Source organism: Lepisma saccharinum, chromosome 6 (genome assembly GCF_977018435.1).
Source record: "Lepisma saccharinum chromosome 6, izLepSacc3.1, whole genome shotgun sequence".
Classification (NCBI taxonomy): domain Eukaryota; kingdom Metazoa; phylum Arthropoda; class Insecta; order Zygentoma; family Lepismatidae; genus Lepisma; species Lepisma saccharinum.
The window spans coordinates 35,228,221-35,249,319 of record NC_139234.1 but is presented as its reverse complement, the minus strand read 5'-3'; the positions used below and the strand labels follow the sequence as shown (position 1 = coordinate 35,249,319).

General features: G+C 36.3%; 1 protein-coding gene across 1 annotated transcript in view; it reads right to left on the bottom strand.

The window, feature by feature from the left end:
* Nucleotides 1-19,130, bottom strand: part of LOC145989043 (glutamate receptor ionotropic, kainate 2-like) — a 98,545-nt gene extending 79,415 nt beyond the window's left edge. Inside the window, exons 1-6 of the mRNA XM_083124341.1 lie at nt 19,049-19,130; nt 17,511-17,666; nt 16,499-16,683; nt 7,483-7,637; nt 6,425-6,566; nt 5,378-5,539 (exon numbers count right to left, since the gene is read on the bottom strand). Coding sequence (XP_082980467.1) covers nt 5,378-5,539; nt 6,425-6,566; nt 7,483-7,637; nt 16,499-16,683; nt 17,511-17,666; nt 19,049-19,130 — 882 coding nt within the window. The remainder of the gene's footprint in view (nt 1-5,377; nt 5,540-6,424; nt 6,567-7,482; nt 7,638-16,498; nt 16,684-17,510; nt 17,667-19,048) is intronic.
* Nucleotides 19,131-21,099: the final 1,969 nt, after the last annotated feature.

The following is a 21,099-nucleotide window of genomic DNA, read 5'->3' as shown; positions in this document are numbered from 1 at the left end:
GTTTGGTGTTATTCGTGTAGGTGAGTTGATAACTTGTTTGAGGCCATAGGTGTTTAGTGTCGTCACAAAGTGTACCTTACGCCCTGTGTCTTTTAGGAAGTCAATGTTCAGATCCCCACATATTATAATTTCTGATTCTAGTGTTTTTAGTTCATCCAAAAGCATTGTGAGTTTTTGTATAAAAGTTGCATAATCTCCATCTGGTGTTCTATAGCAACAGATAACTAAAGTTTTGAGGTCAAGGAGATATATGACGCTGAATTCAAAGTGTTTTTCAATAGCTTGAACTCTTTTTGGGATAATTTCTTTCACTCTTACACCTTGTTTAACAAATATGCTGGTACCTCCGCGCTTTATCATTGATCTACTGGAGAAGCTTATTAATTGATAATTATAAATTTGTGCAAATTTGATTTCATCTTTTGAGAGCCAGTGCTCCGTAATGCAAAGAACGTGTACCATTTCGGTTTCTTCTTTTATGAGAAGATCCAAATTTAGCATTTTACCTGATATACCCTGAACATTTAAGTGATATACATTTACACAGTTTCTATAATTATTGTCCTTTACATAGTAACTATCTCTTATTGGTGGATTTTTGTTCTCATTTATGCCACTTATATTATTTACCATAAAAAATCGTCACTGTACTTTTTGGGCATACATTTCTTCCTGATTGTTACTCGGGGAGTTTTTTCCGTTGGATTTACACTGTACACTTCACTATCTTTTCCATCAATCACCACTTCACTATTTTCCCCAACTTTCATGACTTCACTATCTTTCCCATCATTCACCACATCACTACCTTTTCCATCATTCACTACTTCACTACCGTTTTCACATGAGAGTGATGCACTTGAGAGAGTTACGTCTTTTCCTGGTTCGTACCTTGTTACTTCTTTGCTTATATCTTGCATGATCTTGATGGTGGAGGTTGGTTGTTTCTCCTTGGAGCTATTTGGAAGTGGTGCCGGTAGAGGTATGGGATGCTCAATTTTATGGAGAGTTACTGTATTGTTTATCAGCAGATATAGTTTTTCACATATAATGTTTTTGCCTTTGGCATTTAGGTGTTGGCCATGATTTGTGTGGCCAGCTCTTCCAACTTCATTCACATCTAAGAGCTGAACTAAGGGGAAACATTTGCAGACTTTGGCAACTTTTGAGTTTGCAGTGTCTACTTCAAGGTTAACACATGATGATGGGATTAGATCGTATCTTTTGGGGATTGCACAGATAATTACATTTGTATGTTGTACTGTGTCAAGGGATTTTTTTAGTGTTTGTATTGCCGTTTTGGTTTGATTTTTTGCCACATCATTTGACCCCCCCATTATAATTATGTAGTCTTCTTTGCCAAAATCCTTGCACTTGGATGCTAGTGAACTTAACACTTCCCTCATTGGGGCCCCTGGTTTCGTGAATCCAAACACTTGATACTTATTCTCTACTGATTTTTCTGCTAGCCTTCCTGCTATGCCACGGCTGTGACTATCCCCTAAAATCAACAATTTGCCCTTGTACTTTTGGTTTTCATGTTCTCTGTTTCTTTTATCAATCTTTCGTGGATGGTTATATCTTACGTTACTATTATCCATTAAGCTAGATTTGCATGTGTTGTGTCTGTTGTTCACCGTATCAGGCTTTCCCCTTCCATTCTTTTCCAAATGTGATTTTATCGAGCTTTTAGGTATGGGAGTTACGGTGTCGAGTTCTGCACTAACTAGCACATTAAATACGTTTCTATGCACAAACTTGTTCTGTACACTGTGAGCATCCTCTTCTTCTCTGGTGGATTTGTTAGCCGATTTGCAAATTATGTTGTGTTTGACAACTTCTGTCCATGTTTTGGGATGTTTTGCGGCGTCCTCTAGTTCCTCTTTTTGTCTCTTTTCTTCTCGTTGCATTTCTAGTTTGTCCATTTGAAGTAATTGTATAATTTCATTTTTGGTTGCAAGTTCCAGTTGTAAGTTCTCGAGCTTCCTTTTTACTTTGTCACATTCCGGGCAGACAGGCATTTTTTTTTTCACTTTCACTATCACTTCCACGGTTTAGACAATTTTGTTTAGTTTGTAAAAACTTTCCGGTATCTGCTTTTTGTTTAGAATAATTTTATATTGTAAGCCTTCTTACCTTACGAGTGTGTTTTTCTTTCTTTCTTTCTTTCTTTTTTTTTTTTTTTTTTTTTTTGAACTCACCAACGGACGACTACACGGGTGCCGCCATGATAGGATTATAACAAAATCATATATATATATATATATAATGCAGCAACATAGAAGCACCATGATGAATAAATAAATTGTCTCTGAAATGTGCTGTGCTTCTTTTCTTCCAAGCAATTGTGTTCATGCATTTAAGAAAAAACTGTTTAGCAGCAAAAGTCTGAAGTACTCAATAGTTATAACTTCTCTCTCTCTGGTACAATGCATTACAGAAAGGGCTAAATTTGCGAGCGAAGCTAGCAAGAAAATTTTTAAACCCAAATTTTTGCAAACTGAAAACAATATTGATGTAATATGGCACAAAACATTTCATGGGGTGCCATGATATTATCTTTTACAATTTTCTTCATTTAGATCAGTCGGCACCCAGGGCCAACTCCCGCCGCCCTCTTGCTACAGCTCTGAACTTGACAAGTCTATAGTAAAAAAAGTAGAAAGTGCGAGCAAGAAAATTTTACAAAATGTTTTTTTTTATTTGTATAAAATTTCATATTGAGGGGCAATTTTCCTCTGTGCAAGCCTGCAGGTACTCTTGGCCGTCTGGAATATATAATGCAAGAAAGACGTGAAAACTAATTCCATCTTGAGTATCCTTTTGTCCTGTTACTCTTAGATTCTACTACTCTTGTTTTCTTTTACCTAAATATTTGCCCCCTTACCCTCCCCCTAGAATTGATTTCCGTCCAAGGTTGGGGAGGGGCAATGCTCATTGCCCCCCTGTGGTTGCGCCACTGCAACCCCTTCCCCCCTAGTTGCTTTGAACTTTAATCGGCTTGAAGCTACTTTATTTTCTTTAAGAGTATAATATCGCTTTTATCAGCAATAAGATTCCTCTACACTAAATTTCTAGGTGAAAGTACGGTTAGGTTAGTATAATAATGTAGGGACATGGACGTCTGGAAAGGGGAGCAAGGATGGCCACACATTCCCCTTAGAAATCGAATGTCAAGCTAAAAGTATATATTTCACACGTATAATTTGATTTCAGTCATAGTAATTTACATTAATGCGATAATGCAACACTATTATCAGGGTAATATACCCCATGGAAAAAATACCTTGCTTGTCCCTCCATTGAAATAATCTGCAACCCCTTGCCCCCCCCCCCCCCGTTCGCATGCCTATGTCTATGTTTGCATGAGCTGCTACATTCTAATCATCATCATCATCCTCCTTTCCAGTTTCCTTCCTCTGGCTGGGTCGGCATAGAAGTCAAGCCTCTCCATTTTTCCTGGTATTCCACCACTCCTCTCTTTCCACGGTGTTCCAATCTTGTCCTCTTCTCCTAGCACTCTCTCCACCAACATCTTTATCTTCCCTTTGGCCTTATTCCCATTCCTTGTGCATTGTAAGATCTTACTGGTAGTCTTTTTGTATCCATCCTCTTCATGTGTCCGAACCATCGCATCTGTGCCTGATCTATTCTGTCCTGAACCTTCACCACACCCACTGTCTGTCAGATCTCCTCATTCCTTATTCTATTTCTTCTAGTCTTCCCCAATATACTCCTTAAATATTTCTTCTCCACTGCCTGCATCTTTCTTTTTTATCTCTCTGTCATTGTCCAAGTCTCTGCTCCATACGTAATTATTGGCACATAGTATGTGTTATGTATTACCTTCTTACATTCTAATATCCATTGATATTTTGATAGACTTTGTTTTTAAGAAACTGATGGGTTTTGCAATTGCTTATAGTATGAGGGCTGCTGGAAAGTTTTTGGAATCAATATGAAAAAAGACATGTGAAATTCTGGGAATGGCTTTATTGTTTTTCGAAGTATTCACCCTTAAGATCAATACACTTTTGCATATGCTCAAACCAATTTTGAAAGCATTTGTTCCACTCTGAAGCTGGTACCTCAGAAACCGCTGTTCGGAATGCATCAACAGCTGCTTCAGGCAACACAAATCGTCACCACGCATCTTATTTTTCATGTGTGGGAACAAAAAGAAGTCATTAAATGATAAATCAGGTGAGTACGGACAATCAGCAATTAATTTGACATTTTTACTGGACAAAAATCAACAGTTTTGTGTGGTGAGTGGAAACTGGCATTGTCGTGGTGAAGAATAATGTGACGATTTGGGTTTGTCTTACGCAATACATTGATGACCTCTGGCAAACAAATTGTTTTATACCACTCAGCATTTACAGTCCTTCGATCTTCTAAAGCTATTGTTGCCCCATGTCTGGTGTAACTGAATTTGCTTGGAAGTACTCCTCGAACGAACAACTTTTGTTGATTTCGGCTTACTTTGAAACACCCAAACAGTGGATTGCTGTTTAGTTTCGGGTTCGTATGAATAGATCCAAGTTTCGTCTCCTGTAACGATGTAGTACACCAAATTTGACTTGCCTCGGTTGAATTTATTGAGCATTTCTTTACACCAATTTACACGAGCCTGAATTTGAGCTTCGGTCAAGTTGTGTGGGATCCAATGGCTTGAAAGTTTCCATACATTCAGATCACCATGCAAAATCGTATATATTGCTTTCATGTCAATGTTCAAGGATGACTGAATCTCACGGTATGTCACATGCTGATCTCTGTCAATCATTTCATGCACAGCATCAACATTACTGGCAACAACAGACGTGGATGGACGACCTTCACGAAATTCATTGCTGCGAAATGTGCGACCATGTTGGAATTCGGAAAAACAATTGTACACAGTCCTATTGGATGGTGCTTCATCCCCAAAACCCAAATGAAGTTGCTTGATTGACCGAAAGTGTTCACGAGAAATTTCCATTTCTCACACGAAACTACTTCTTCAAACTGCTGTGAAAAATAAACAAATAGGCTTAAACAAACAACCAAAGATAATTTAAACATAAAAAAGGTCTATTCTTCCGATTTTTATAATAGCAAAACACTAGCGCCACTGTTGGTGGTAGTTTGCAGAAACTTTTGCAGCAGCCCTCGTAATAAGGATTTCATTAGTTTTTATGAAAGTACAGGAGTTGTCAGTACCTTAACTCTCTTTATTTATTAACTTAGGGGACAAAAATTCTCTGAAATAATGTTCCACAAAAGCTTTTTAAAAATTCTTTTAAATGATTTTGAACAGTGTTAACATTACCAAAACCCATTGTACTTGCACTCTTGCTGTAAGCAACAAAATAAGTTAATAAATAAAACTTACTCTAATCCTGTTTGCAGTAACCTTCACAGACTTGCCATTTTCTTCAATAACCCAGTTATCGACTGTTTTTATAACATTAGGATCTTTCGGGTCCATAAGTCTTAATCCAGTTATGTTTGTTCCACTGTATTTGAAAGGTGTCAGATCAACTGTATGCAAATCCTATGCAAAATAAGAAAATAAATTTAATTTATTTGTATTATATTCTGGTATAGAAACAAAAGGTGACATGTTCTTTCCTATATCATATATAATTGAATCAGAACTAAAATCATATGCTTTGTTATTTTTTTTTTTAAATGCAACACTTGAAACATTGGAAAGACACTACTTGCTACATGTGAAATGTATTGACATATTTACTCCCTTTCAGTTTGTGACAAGTGTGGAACAAGTTGCAAATCCATTCACATATCTTACATGGAAAAGTTACATCAAAGAAAAAAGAAAGACCTATTTAATTGAACTATTTAACTTGGATAAGATGGCTCAACAAAAGCATCGCATCTAAATGACGTCAATTCAATTCTTTTAGTTGTGGCTCCAGATGAGAATATGAAATATATGGCATTTATGGACGAAATGATAACACTTTGCATAGTTGGGATAACACAATATGCACTGAATACTCACTACATTAGGAACACCTAGCTAATAGCATGCTGGAAGATATCATGGCAGCAGTTGAATTGACAATACCTAAACTCAAACCAGAATAGGCTAGTCAAGGCTGGATCTACGTTTTCAAGTCAAATCCCTTCCATTGGTAATTGAAGTCAGAACTTGCATGGAGGCTGTGTTAGTCACAATGCTGTCAAGGAGGTCTAGTTCATGCATGGTATACAATTTACATCTTACCCACACTAAAGTTAATGTTGCTTAAAAAATATTATTAATTATAACAAAGTTACCTTTCCAAATGAATAAAATTAACAGAGTTTTTTTTTTCAATGAAATAAGTAACTCACTTTTAGAAAGTAACTTTTCGAAGAATGGTGCACACACATACAAATACACATGTACATGCAAGCATACAGAAAAACTTACAAAAGAAGTTATGATATAACTGTGGTATGATGCCATTAAGCCAACTTGCTGTGCCTGAATCAAAATGTCATAAATCCTATCTACTGAGCAATCTAACACAAAGTTGACTTCATTTTTGTATTTACTTTCAGTCAGGAGTGGTCTGCAATAGAAATCAGCACACTATTAAAATTGCACAGAAAATTGCATAATTAGGTTGAAGAGCTGAGCCATTTCATTAACATTTTGCTAGTTAATAATGATATCACATTTGTAATGAAATGCTAGAAGAAAAAGAAAATACATTTAAATACATTGTTACATCATTGTGGAGGTGATTTGATTTTGCATTTTTGTTATTTTATTTCACTTTTCTGCTACTTTCGGATAATCAAGATGATGAGGTTGACTGATGACCAGATGAAATTGATGAAACTCACAAGGAGCAGCCATGCCCAGACTGGGACTGTACCTCAAGAACTATGGTGTTGGCCACTAAATGCATTCGGCCACCAATCTGGCTCATAGTGAAGAAAATTTGAGTTTAATGTAATCGCTTCCATGTAGCAGTACTCAGGAGTTAGATATCGCCCCCCTCCCACCCACCTGGAAAAAAAAATTAAATGCTCACTAGAATTCCTGTGATAATCTAAGACTTAAAATTGCCATGCAAGATCTGCATATTGTCCTGCTAAAAATTTAATGTACAATCCCCACACCAGAATTAATGTGATTATTATTATTAATCTACGATTTAACTTCATGTTAAAAGCCTTACCATCCCTACAAAAAATTCTGGTGATACTCTCGTGCCTTCAGTAAAGGCCATACATGCCTAGTCCTACTTTGCCATTTTTATAAGTCTTACGTCTTCTTCTTGAAGAATTTACTGGTATAAATAACCGTTGTTAAGTACACAAACTAATTAACTAATTAGAATAATTGGCAAAGGGGTTATACATGAAAGTAGTCAAAAATTTGTGAAAAAAGACCTATGTCTGACATCACTCACTTCATTGGCCCAACTTGCATGAATTATTTTTATTAATAAAAAAAAGTCATTAAGTATAAGACCCTACCTGTAATTGTTGCCAGGTTTCAACTGTCGTAAAGTGACTTCAGTACCAGTAGGCTTGTGTTTCAGTAATTCAGTCATGCGCATCAAACTTTCATTATCCTCATAAAAAATTGTGAATGTTTTCCACTCCCATACTCTTAGAATCTCAGAAAGAGCCTGAAAGAATGAACATAAACGTCTTACTGGAATAAAAAAAAACTGTTAAGATAAATTGTAATAATTATTAAAACATTAACTTTATAACTTTATTATAAGTATTAACATAGTGCTGAAAGGAATTATATTTTATACAAAATTTATTTCTGAAGTGGAATATTTAAGGTATGTTGGTAGAGAGAAAACAGTTTTAAGTTTTCCTTAGCTTGCACATTCCAATAACACATTCAATACACAAACTTCATTCACTGGTATTGTTAAAATAAGAAATAGTGTAAATACCCTAATTTTTGTGGAATCAGAAATAGGTGATATCTAAAGTTGGATATTAAGATATACAGGTTGGACAAAATAAAGGTAACCAAAATTATTGCTACCATGCGGGAATTTTATTTACAGACAAATTACATCTAATTGTTACTTAATGGTGTACATTTGACTTCAATTAATTCTTGTTCTTCACAGGTTGTTGCATAAGTGATTACACAATGCAGCACTATGGTTTACAAGAATGCACCTGGGCTGTTGAGCATTATTTTCGCAGCTATGGGGCTGGAAGAAACAACGGACCTTTGCTGAAAATTGTCTGCAAGAGTTTCCGAAAGGAGTTTCGAAAATAACCACCACCAAAGAAAACTATTCTGCAATGGGTGGAAATGTTCAGGAGAACCGATTCAGCACTTAAAAATAATAGAGGAATGTCTGGAAGGCCGACATATGGTTAATAGGATTGTAGACCGTATGGAAATGGTCATAGATAATGGTGGATGACATGTAGAATACACAGTTGTGTGATAGATAAAATAGCATATATGTACATAAAGAATAAATAAATTAATGACTGAATTTCTGTTATAATCTTTTGGCCACCCTGCATATTCAGCAGTATAAACATTGATGATACAATGCGATATTTTCCTGTTACTTGGATGTTGATATTTTAAAATAGATATACTTTGATTTCTAATATTTTTTGTTTGCTTATGATTAGCATTCATCTGTGCAATTTTTTTTGCTATTTTCGTTGATGTTAATAATAAAAAATAGTTGAAGAAAAACATTATTTTCAGTAAAGAATACAATTTCAGTGCTGTATAACTAAACCTAGGTGGATCCAGAATTGTTTTCTGGTAGAGCACAGCATATACACGTTTAAAAAATAGATACATTAAATAACCATGTATACAGATGTATGTATGTATGTATGTATGTGTGTATAAATATTTGTGTGTGTGTGTCCCACAGGATGATTTAGAAGTCTGGCATCATAGGACAATTCCATTATTAGTGCTGATAGCAAAAAAATGGAAAGAGGATAATGTTCTCTGAACGTTAGCGATGATTGTTCTACATTAGCATTCAGTGTTAATTTGACATATCCATTGCATAGTGCCTTTAACTATATTTACTCTAACACTACATTTCAAGAGAGCACCTCTTCTTTTGTCTTCAGGTGAACAGATTTCTTTTTATTATTACATATGCCAATTTTCATGTTTCCGCATTGCAAATTGGATACTTTTTTCAGATTAATTTTGAAGGCTCACTGTCTTCATTCACTAAGGGTACGGCATCTGGAATGGAGATGATAGCACATCACTTCTTGGTTTGTTCCCGGGCAGCAGTAGTTCAATTTTCTCCCATATGGTTCTGGTAATGTTGTTGATGTGGCATTGGAATGTGGCCTTGTAGACACCAAATGATGAGAGTTTGGGTAGGTAGTATTTCTTGAAGTTGGGTAGGGCTCTTCCGATTTTGGATGCAGGTTTGTGTGTCAGTCTGATGATAAAGGGTTTGAGGGCGTTGGAGAATTTTGTGACGTGATGGGGTGGGATGGAAAGGTGATCCATTTGGTTTGGGATTTTGGTTCGGGTTGTCTGTCTCACGGGTGTCTTAACTGGGCTTTAGCTTTTGTGCACCACATGGATACCTGGAGCTCGGTGTAACCGTTGCTTAGTCCTATTTCAGTGATGTGTGCTATTTCATCATGGAGTTCACCTTCCATGCAGTTGTGTGCGTGAAGGCTCTTCTACAGAAGTTCATCCATACTCCAGCTTTCTATTTTGGAAGTGGTTGGATTTTGCATGGATGTACTGGGTGACCGAGCTTAGTTTCCTGTTTATGGAGGTGATGGCGTCGGATGTTGAGGTCGAGGAAGTTGAGGTGGCCATTTTCATCATCTTCTATGGTGAATTTTATGTTGGGGTGTATGTTGTTGGAGAAATTAGTAGGCCGCAACGGAAAAATTGGTAAAAAAAACTATCCAATTTGCAATGCAGGAATACAAAAATTCACATATGTGATACTTAAACTGCATTTACCAAATCCATCATGAAATTTATTTTTCTTAGTGGTTTGGATCGAACCTATGACAGACCTGTAATTTTATTAAAATATGGTGCACTAATTTGGGGTAGGGATGTGACGACCCCATCGCCCAGTGGCTTGTTCACTGCAGTTAGTCAACCAACAGAGTGAAATGGTCAACATTTTGCTTGTTGGGATTTACAGAGCTGTCCTGTCATGGCTCTGTGAGCGTCCCACAATTAGCAGAGGTGGGGTATGGTTGGTGGACTACTATGTGGTCCTCCCAGCTAGATCCGAGGGATCCGCTGACCAATGACAGGTGCTATCCTCCATTCATATTGGGGGTTAGGCGTAGAGCTGATAATTCTGCACTGTAAGAAGATATGTCAAGAATCAGCAAAATGAGGCCATGGATGTTCCAAAGGTAAAATATTCCAGAGGTAAAATAGTCTCCCATTCGGATCTCTGGGTGGAGACTACTTTGGGAGATCCCTGGACTAGGAATAAGATCTACATTAGGTTAGTTGATTGGTTGAGTTGGTGTTTTAAGTCCACTTTATGCACAGTAAGGCTAATCGGGACTGGATCTACAGTTTAAAGTGGGATCCGAACCACTATGTGCCTCCAACGGGTATCGAACCCGGGACCCCTTGCTTACAAGGCGACAACGAATCTACATTAGGAATAAGGATGTTACATAAATTTGGCATTTGGAATGTTCTGAGCCTTTACCCGCCTGGAGCATTTCAGTGTACAGTTAATGAGGTAGTTAAGCATAAATAAGATATAGTAGTTGTCCACGAAGTTACGTGGCATAGGGAAGGTAATTGTAAAACTAAAAATTATACTTTTTTCTATGGTGGTACTGAATATCATAATTTTGCAACAGGCTTCTTCATAAATAATAGCATTATCTTGGCCCTTAAAATAGTAGAATTCATTAATGATAGAATATCATATGCAGTTTTACAAGGTAGGTGGTGCAAAATTATTTTAATAAATATTCATGCACCAACGGAAGATAAAGATGATAATACTAAAGATGATTTTTATGCAGAGTTAGAACAGGTCTTTGATAAATTTTCCCAGTATGATATGAAAATTCTGTTAAGTGACTGTAATGTACAGATTGGCAAAGAAGAGGCATTTAAATCTACTATTGGTAAAGAAAGTCTTCATGAATTAAGTAATGATAATGGTATAAGATTAATTACTTTGCAACCTGAAAGAACTGAATTCTGAAAAGTACCACTTTTAAACATAAAGATATCCATAAATATACCTGGTATTCTCCAGATAATCAGATAGATCATATTCCCATTGATAAAAGAAGGCAAACTAGTATAATTGACGTTCATTCACATAGAGGTGCTGACTGTGCCAGTGACCATTATTTAGTAATTGCTAAATTAAGAGAAAGACTCAGTAATAAATCATAAGCAACAAAATCTAAAAGTTCTAAAATTTAATACAGGAAAATTTGCTGATGAGAGAATTAAGAAAGATTACCAAATTTAACTGTCAAATAGATTTGTTATTTTGCAGGATTTAAATGATGAAAATATAAATGAAACAGACATAAATAAGAATTGGGAGCACATACGTAATGCAATAGAATCAGCAGCTAAAGAAAGTATAGGATACCATAAATCAAGAAAAAGTAAGCTATGGTTTGATAATAAATGTCATAACCTAATAGAAATAAGAAATCAGGCTAGACTTAGCTGGATAAATAACTCTGATGATACAAATTTAAGCAAATATAATAGAATAAAACGAGAAGTTAACCGCACATTTAGAAGTAAAAAAAGAGATTACTTGAAAAGCAAAATTAACGAAATTGAAACAAACAGCAAAAATAAAAATATCAGAGATTTATATAAAGGTGTAAATGAATTTAGAAAGAGGTGGCAACCTAAAGTAAACTTGATAAAATATAAAAACGGTAATTTTTTTGGCTGACCCAAGCGATATTTTAAATAGATGGAAGAACTACTTTAATGACCTTTTAAATGTTCATGTAGGAGATAAATCAGAAGTAAATGAAGTACACACAGCAGAACCTTTAGTTCCAGAACTTAACTTGACTGAAGTTAAAGATGCTATTAAAAGGCTAAAGAATAACAAAGCACCTGGCATTGATTTAATACCAGCTGAGTTAATTAAATATTGTGGGAATTCATTAATATGTCAAATTCATAAATTAATTTCTTTAATATGGAAAAGAGAAGAAATTCCTCAACAGTGGAAAGAATTCATAATTGTTCGTGTCTTTAAAAAAGGTGATACAATGAACTGCAATAATTACCGTGGAATTTCTCTACTCTCAACAACATAAAATATTATCTAACATTCTTTTAGCAAGACTAACCCCATATGCTAATGAAATTATAGGTGATTATCAATGTGGATTTAAACGTAGCAGATCAACTACAGATCAAATCTTTCATATTAGACAGACACTTGAGAAAAAGTGGGAATATAATCAAAATGTCCATCAGGTTTTCATTGATTTCAAAAAAGCATATGATTCAGTCAAAAGAGAGAAGTTATACTATATAATACATATTAGTCGACTTTGAAATTCATAAGAAGCTTGTTAATATGATAAAAGTATGTACCAGTGAAACAGAAAGTAAAATTCGTGTAAGTATTAATATGTCTGACAAATTTACAATTCATGATGGGTTAAAACAAGGAGATGCATTGCTCTTTAATTTTGCCTTAGAGTATGCTGTTAGGAAGGTAAAAGAAACTAACGAAGGACTAAAATTAACAGTGTGACTCAGTTGTTAGCATATGCAGATGATGTAGACTTACTAGGGGATGATGTAAATACAATTAAGAATAATGCTAAAATATTTTTCAAAGCAGCTAAAGAGATAGGTTTGTAAGTCAGCAAAGAGAAAACTAAATATATGCTTACAGGTCAAAACCAAGTGTTAGGTAATAATCAAAATTTAATTATTGATAACAACTTGTTTGAACAAGTTTCCAAATTCAAGTACTTAGGAGTAATACTAACATATCAAAATGACATTAAAGTGGAAATAAAAAGCAGACTTAATTTAGGAAATGCATGTTACTTTTCTCTTCATAAACTTTTGTCTTCTAATTTAATATCTAAGAAACTAAAAGTTAAAATATACAAAACATTAATTTTGCCTGTAGTATTATATGGATGCAAAACTTGAACATTGAAAGAGGAACAAAAATTGAGAGTATTTGAAAATAAAATCCTTAGGAAAATATTTGGGCCTAAAAGGGATGAGGAGACAGGTGAGTGGAGATGGTTACATTATTTAGAAGTACATAATTTGTATTCATATCCAGATATTATTAGAATGATTAAATCAAGAAGACTTAGGTGGGCAGGCCATGTGGCAGGAATGGGAGAGGAAAGAAGAGTTTACATGATTCTTGTTGGGAAACCTGATGGTAACAGACCAGTAGGAAAACCAAACCGAAGATGGAGGGATAATGTTGAGATGGACCTGAAGGAAATCGTTAGGGATGGAAAAGAGTATATAGATCTTGCTCAGGAAAGGGACAGATGGAAGGCCGGTGTTGCTGCGGCCATGAACCTTCAGGTTAAAGAAGGCTAGAGAGTTAGTTAAGTAGATATGGTGCACTAAGCAACTATTCCATGGTGCCTACTCTGGATGTTCACCTGAAGATGAGAGAAGAGCTGCTCTCTTGTGTTAGAATAAACTAAAGTGAGAATCATAGAACTTAAGACCTTCTGTAAACAAAAGCACGTGTACCCTAACAGTGTTGCAAACTTATGAAAAAAATAATCCACATAGCCTACAAGGTGTAAAAACATTCTATTTGTCAACAGATGTGGAATAAGCAGTGTATCACTGAGTGATGACCTGTTGAAAGTTATTGAATGTATGTTAAAAAAAAATTAAAAAAAATGTACATCTTGCCTGGTGGTCGACTTTCAGACTCATCACCGAAGTTCCCTGGCTCGAATCCCGGCATGGGTGTTATTTGTGAGTGTCCCTTCATCAATTTCATCTGACGATCACTCATTCTCAACGTCGGGATTAGCCAAAAGTGGAAGAAAAGCAACGCTAAATTAAGAAAATAAAATACAAAATGTACATCTTATCACCCAGAAGTAAGACGGTTCCATACCAAAGGATTAATTTTCTCTCATATTTTACTAAAAAAAGATTGCTAGAAGAATGTGACACATGAGATAAATTACGTTTTGAAACCGGGGTTTCTTCATTAAATTTATTTGATGTTGGAAAGTATTATGATTTATTATTATAGATAATGAAAGTAAGCTAATACATATGATTTGATTGACTAAAAATGGTGGCCGCGGTTGCTCAGTCGGTAACGCATCTGACTACAATGCTAAAGGTCCCGGGTTCGATCCCCGGCCGGTTCAAATCCGGGAACTTTTCTAACAATGGAAGCGGCTCCGGCTCCCACCCAGCGTTGAATAACATGGGTACCCGGGAGAAACCCTGGGGGGTAAAGGCGGTCAGGGGCGTGATGCTGATCACATCACCCCCACTCACGACCGGATCAAGAAAGTGTGGGGCATTACCCCCACACCCCCTATACGCCTTTATGGCGTGGTGCTATGCACAGGGGAGTGCTTTTTTTACCTTTTACTTTGATTGACTAAGTTAATAATTATGCAGCAAAGACTCCAGGCAACTTAGAGAAGCATAAAAGTGGGGAAAGAAGACTGTAGACTACAGAAATATTTTGAGGCAGTCACATTTTATTGTACGCTACATATAAAATAAAATGCATATTTGGGGGTGAATTTTTAAATATTGTCACATTTTTCTTCTCTCTTGTTGTGAGGTGTTCATTTTAAATCAACTTCCCTCACCCTACGGCCTGCCTTCCTTCACCCGCAAGAGTGTTCCGGAGTGTGAGGATGTCACCATCCTAATGGTGAACACCTCTGGATTATAGATCGACTCCTGCGTCCCACCCCCTTCCCCAACCCCGGAGGATCGTCGCTGACAATGTGAAATCACACTATCATATGCCGACAATTCGACATACCACTTCGGTTTCTGTACTTGACTTAGTGAGAAGTATTGTGGTTGGCAACAGCCTAATAACGGATTTCTTCCGCATCACATAGTCCGTTTTATGAAAGTACGCCAATGGAAGAAAAACGTGTAAATTACATTGGATTATACATTTTAAAATATATTTTTATTAAAAGTTTCTGTTTATAATAATAATACGTGATTATTGAATAAATTATAATCGATCACGTGAACAGCAAGAAAATAGCGCCAGTTTCGAACATGGCGACTTTCATGCGTGCAGGAAGGTCTCCCGTGTTTTCATTGTCTTTCGGAAATACAGACGTTTGAAAAGTGGCAAGAAGCAGGTTGTTCTTAACGTTTATATGATGTTGTGTCGGTGCTATCCTGAGCAAGCAGTAAAGTTGGTGTCCAAGTGTAATTCTGTGTCTGCGTCTTTGTATTTTCGGTGTGGTGAAAGAAAGGAAAACGACCGGTCAAGTTGTGAGTCCCGCGAAAAAAAACACGTTGTTGCTCGTATAAACAAGTACACCGATTTTGAGATAAGCGCAATACAACGCGAGGTGCTTTCGTATTCTTTCAATCAAAGAGCAGTCCTGTCCAATGTGGAGAAGATGTTGATAGTGATGATTCATGACGATCTCCCCAATTTTAGCAGTCGACGTTAAATCGCCTCTTGTGCCACGTTGAGTTCCTTTTTGGGAAGCAAATTTGACAGACCGTACTTGGACAGGATGATGTCTAGCGCCGAAATGCCTCAAGTTCAAAAAGAAAGTACTGAATCAAGGTAAGAAAATACATTACTTGCATGAGACGTGCGTAAATAATGTGCTTATTATCGTCTTCTTGTTTTCTAGTGCACGAGAAACCGAGAGAAAGTTAAACAATCTCTTTTTATTCCCCGGCTTATCTTTGTTTAGCTTCTGCTAAAACTGGCGGTATATTTGTTGCACAAAGGAGAAAACAATACTCCACATGTCAACAATGTTGGGCTATAATTTGGTGAAAATAAAACCAAGAGGCTTGAATTACAGATACGAATTTCTCTCTCTCTCGCTCTTGTATAACTTTGTAGCTGTCATACTGAGAGAGGGGAGGGAAGGGGGATCTGTTAACCCAGTGTCAGATAAATTGAACTTTTGGCGTAGAAAAATATGTTCATTCTTGAACAAGAACACGTATTTAATCACTTGTAGAAAATTTATTATACTTCAATGTGTAGATTATAAGTGAAAATAAGAATACGTTATTCCATGTTACGTAAAACGAAAGATTGCGAGTGAGCAGCATATGATGGCCGCACCAGTTACGAACAGCTGGCGTGGAGTGATACGTTACTCGAAGTGAGACGGTTGTTTACAGAAGGTCGGAAGGTTCGTGATTCTTACTTTATATAGGAATTATTATGAAAAATTAACTTTAGGACATCGAAAAGTATTGAAAATTATATACTTTTACAGAATTTTGTAAGATAGATAGATAAGATTTTATATCAATAAGAACATGCATTTGCACATTGCGTACTTTATCCAAATCTGAAGGATGAGGATACAGATTTACAAGGTAGCTTTGTCGCCTGGGACCAACATGCCATTTCATTTCAAGATGTGGAACCTCAAGTCTATCGCAAATCGATTGAACGTGTTCTGAGATCTCTCTTGATGAAGGACCAAATATTGCTACCATACCATCAGTCATCATGTTGCACACTGCAAAAAGCAAGCATTATAGTAATTAAAAAATCATATTACATGTACATTTATTTTTGCTATTAAAATGACAAAATCATTACATATAAATATTCTCAAAATTATGGGTTAAAAAGTTAGCATGGGCTGTAGACAGTTCACAGGGAATACCATTCGTACCAAACAAGCTTTGTTATTCTGCTGTCTACTAGAACAAATGTGAATGCCCTTACCTCTGAACAGCAGATTCTCCACACACACCCAACAACTATCCCTATTTTTTTTTTCACACAGGCCTAATTTATGATCATCTTGATTCTAAATTTATACTTACACCCCCCTTAAATGCACTCCCCAGATAAAAATATCTGAATAAACCTCTCCTTCAGTCTGTGAGCCAGAAGAAACAACAATACAGGTAAGTTGTCACTCCTCACTGTAAATCTTACTATGTAAGTAATGTGATATCTGTTGTTTGCAAACTGGAAAGTAGCAAGTTATGTAGACAGTAGTGGGGAGGAAACTTATGCTATTAATGTCAATAATATTGAATAATACACAATGAGTCAAGTGAAAGATTCTACTCTTCTCTGAAGATAAATTGACATTGCACTCACTGCTGGTGGCACAGAAAGGGGACTACAGGGGTACTGTCAAGCACCTTCTTCAAATTATGTTCAAGGACACTATTTTGGGAAGTAAATTCTACACTATTTTCACTATCCTGTGCATGCCTCATAAAACAATTGTATTTTTTGTAACTCTGCAATGACATAAAATTCTCAATATTAGTAGCATAAAGTTTTATCAAAACAGCCAGCAAACAAAACTCGTAGAATGAAATTTACCTGTTCTGCACACGTGGAAACTATCTAATTCGGTAAACTGCTGTACAACTGCTGTCAAATTTGTATGTGACAGGATGTTAGGATCTGCATTGATTTCATCCACTGCATGTTTAAATGCTGCCTTCTGCAAATGGTTGCTTTCCAGAAACAGCCCACCTACAAGAGACACATGAGCATGTAACATTTCTAAAGGTATTTAAATTTAAGATGACTTAGTGCATAGAGCTTTATTTATATAATTTGTTAATTCTTATTTAACAACGAAATATAACTGAAAGCTATATTACTTAGTAGGGGGAAAGATTTTGAGTAAAAGATACGAGAATAACCATAATAAATTATATGGAAAGGAAGTCAAAGGTAAAAAGTGAATCGCTCACCTGTGTATTTCGTAAGTGCCATAAAGGCACATAAGGGATGTGATGGTAAGGGTGCACACCTTATTGATCTCAGCTGCCTTTATTCCCTCTCAAGGTTACTGCCAGAGACTCATCTTTGACAGGATAAGTGCACACCAAAGCCACTTATCTACTATTGCAAGAAAAATTTCCACTTGAGATTGACCTAGACCTCACTGTTGATTGAACAACTTCTCAGAAAGGAAGTCAAAGGAAGAAGTATTAAAGGATAAGTCACAGGAGTTCCTAGGTTAGCAGTGTGCTAAACTGATTTCCTACACTTCTCTGTATTGTATTTTGGGCAATTTTATGTCACTCTTCTACCTCTGGTTTAATCGCGATTATGAGGATGATGGATGAGTTAACAAAATATATGAAAGGACAAATACAACAAAATGTCCATGCTGTAACCAGGATTTGAACTAGTATCCCTGACATTGTAGCACACTATAAAACAACCATCCATGTCTTTGCAAATTGACAATAATATTAATTAATAGGGCACCGAAAACAGTGCTCCTGTCCGACAATAAGTGGGGGCAGGTCTCCCTCCACTCCGAATATGAAATCCCTGGGCATTATATAATTTTTGGTGAAATGTACAGAAAATTGGAAATGACAATACATACATGATGGGTTCAGAGCAGAAGTAAACACTTTTCATGGAAAGAGTTTGTGTATAACTTAGAACTGTGAAGTATCAACATTTCAGTGCTAGAAGTATCTCCTAAATTTCAAATTCTTGCTCATAGAGGCACCACTGTGTTTGTGCTCCAACAGCTAAACATCGTCTAAGTTATCTAAATGTGCCTTTCTCTTAAAACTGTCTTTAATGGAGTTACATCACTTGTGCTCTGAACCCCTCATACGTAATAAAATTCGTATGTACAGGTTTGGTCCAAATGTCTTAATTACCAATTAGGGGATGGTATCCTATCCCAGTTAAGACTTTTTTTTACAAAGCACCCCCACCCACCCACCTAGAGTAAAGCATAAGCATTACTACACCTACTGCACTGTCTTCATGTTTATTCATGCAAGCACCCACTCACTTATCTCACAACTCAACCAAGCATCCCCACAGCTAAGAATTTCTACTTCGAGCACTGGCTCTATGTATCCTTCTACACTATTACTTACCTATTTTAATTTCATGAGACAGTGTGCTCAGGGTGTAGAAACTGGATATGCAAACAATATATAACACAGCTGAGTTTCCCATTGTAATATTTCATGTCAAACTAGATTGACATAATTTAGCTATCAGGATTAAAGTTGACCATATCACCCTGAAAGATATAACATAAATTTTAACCATCATCATGGAGCTAAATATATGCATACATTTTAAACATTTCAAAGAATTACTATCTAACGTGAACTCTCTCTCCAATGACATGCAAACAGAACATTTTGGTGAAGGGAAACTGCACACACTACATATGCATGACATATGGTGCACGAAGTACCTTTTAGACTAGTACATTTAGCTCAAAATGAGCTAAAGCTATAAAAAAAATAAAGCAATTACTTTAAACAGTATATTATAGCCAAATGTCTAGAGCAAATAGTTGTCACATTACAAAAGTCGCATGACAAGGTGTCTACAATTTTGTAAAAACAAATTTCACTGACTTTTCCAGGTTTTCAAGATCAAGAACCAAAATTTTCCAGATGAAATCATTAAGGCAATTAGCGTATATGAAGAAGTCTGGAAGAAGGTGACTATATTTTGGCTACACACACTAAGGAATCCCACTTACCCAAGTTTTAGAATATCAACTTCACAAGTAAAGGTAACAATGTGAAGGGAAACTGAATTGAAAAGTAGTTGACAGTTGGGGAAAGGAAGGGATGCAAGTATCAAGGTGAGTTTCTGTGTAATACGTGAAATGTCTTGATTAATTTTCTACAAAATTCACCACAATTGTAGTACAATACAATGAAAAGATTCTCTCGGACTCTATCAACCAGGTGAGTTGAAAAAGGGTTATTCCACAGAGACCTAACATCTCACCAGCAGAGAAAGCCACACTCAAGGCCCTTAAAGAAGATCAGGACATCCTTACACTACCTCCAGACCACAGACTACGACAGGAAAATTTCAGAATTTCTAGCAGACTCCACATACAGGAAACTCCCCCGGGATCCCACAGCAGCAGTGGAAAGAAAGACCAGAGTACTCCTGAAGAAAACATCATTACCGAAACAAATTCAGGACAAATTAACACCGGACTGAACAGTACTACCACTTCTAGACAGACTTCCTTAAATACACAAGACTGCAATGCCATTAAGACTGATCAACAATGCCATTGGATGCCCAACATACAGACTTGCCAAATTGTTGATGGCCAAGCTGCAACCATTGATAGGGAAATTTGAACACCATGTGTAAAACTCCACAGAATTCATCAAGATGCTGCAGCACATCAGAACATCGCCGGGTGACATTTTAGTCAGCTTCGACATAGTGGCACTCTTCCTCACAGTGCCACTTCAAGATTTCACTGGAATTACTAGAACACCGCTTCACACCGGAAATAATCATACTATTCAAACATACACTGATGTTGACCTATTTCATCTACGGAGGACAGTACTGCGAACAAACCAACAGAGTAAAAAGAGATTCCCTACTTTCACCTGCCATTTTAACAACTCGCCTTGTCGATAGCCCGAGAGAATTGTTTCATCATTCGTCACCAGGAAAGCTTCAAGATAACTTTTAATTATAGTACAAGTAATGCATAATTATAGTAACAATAAGAAATACACTATTCTAGACAAAAAAGTAAAAAGAAGAAAAAAACTGCAGGGGTGACCCTTTCTGAAGATGACCAAATGTCCACCTCCCTTCCATGCAATAAACCAACTGCATTTAGCAAAGTAAGGAGGTTCAGATACCAGGTCTTGGGTTCTGTATATGTATGTATGTGATTGTCCTTTGACCAATTTCATCTTATCACCTATCATACTCATCTTTGAGATTATCCAACCTTTTTGCTTTATGGCTTTACTTCCTAAATCCACTGATATTTCCATATCGGGCCTGTCTGGAAAAACGATGCATAGATACCTGTGAACAATTGTTTGTTCCCTTTCTCATGTTGAAACCGAAATCCACAAAAATATTGTCGGTTTTTCCGAAGACACTGCCTTTACACCTTTGAATTCCATGTTATTCTTTT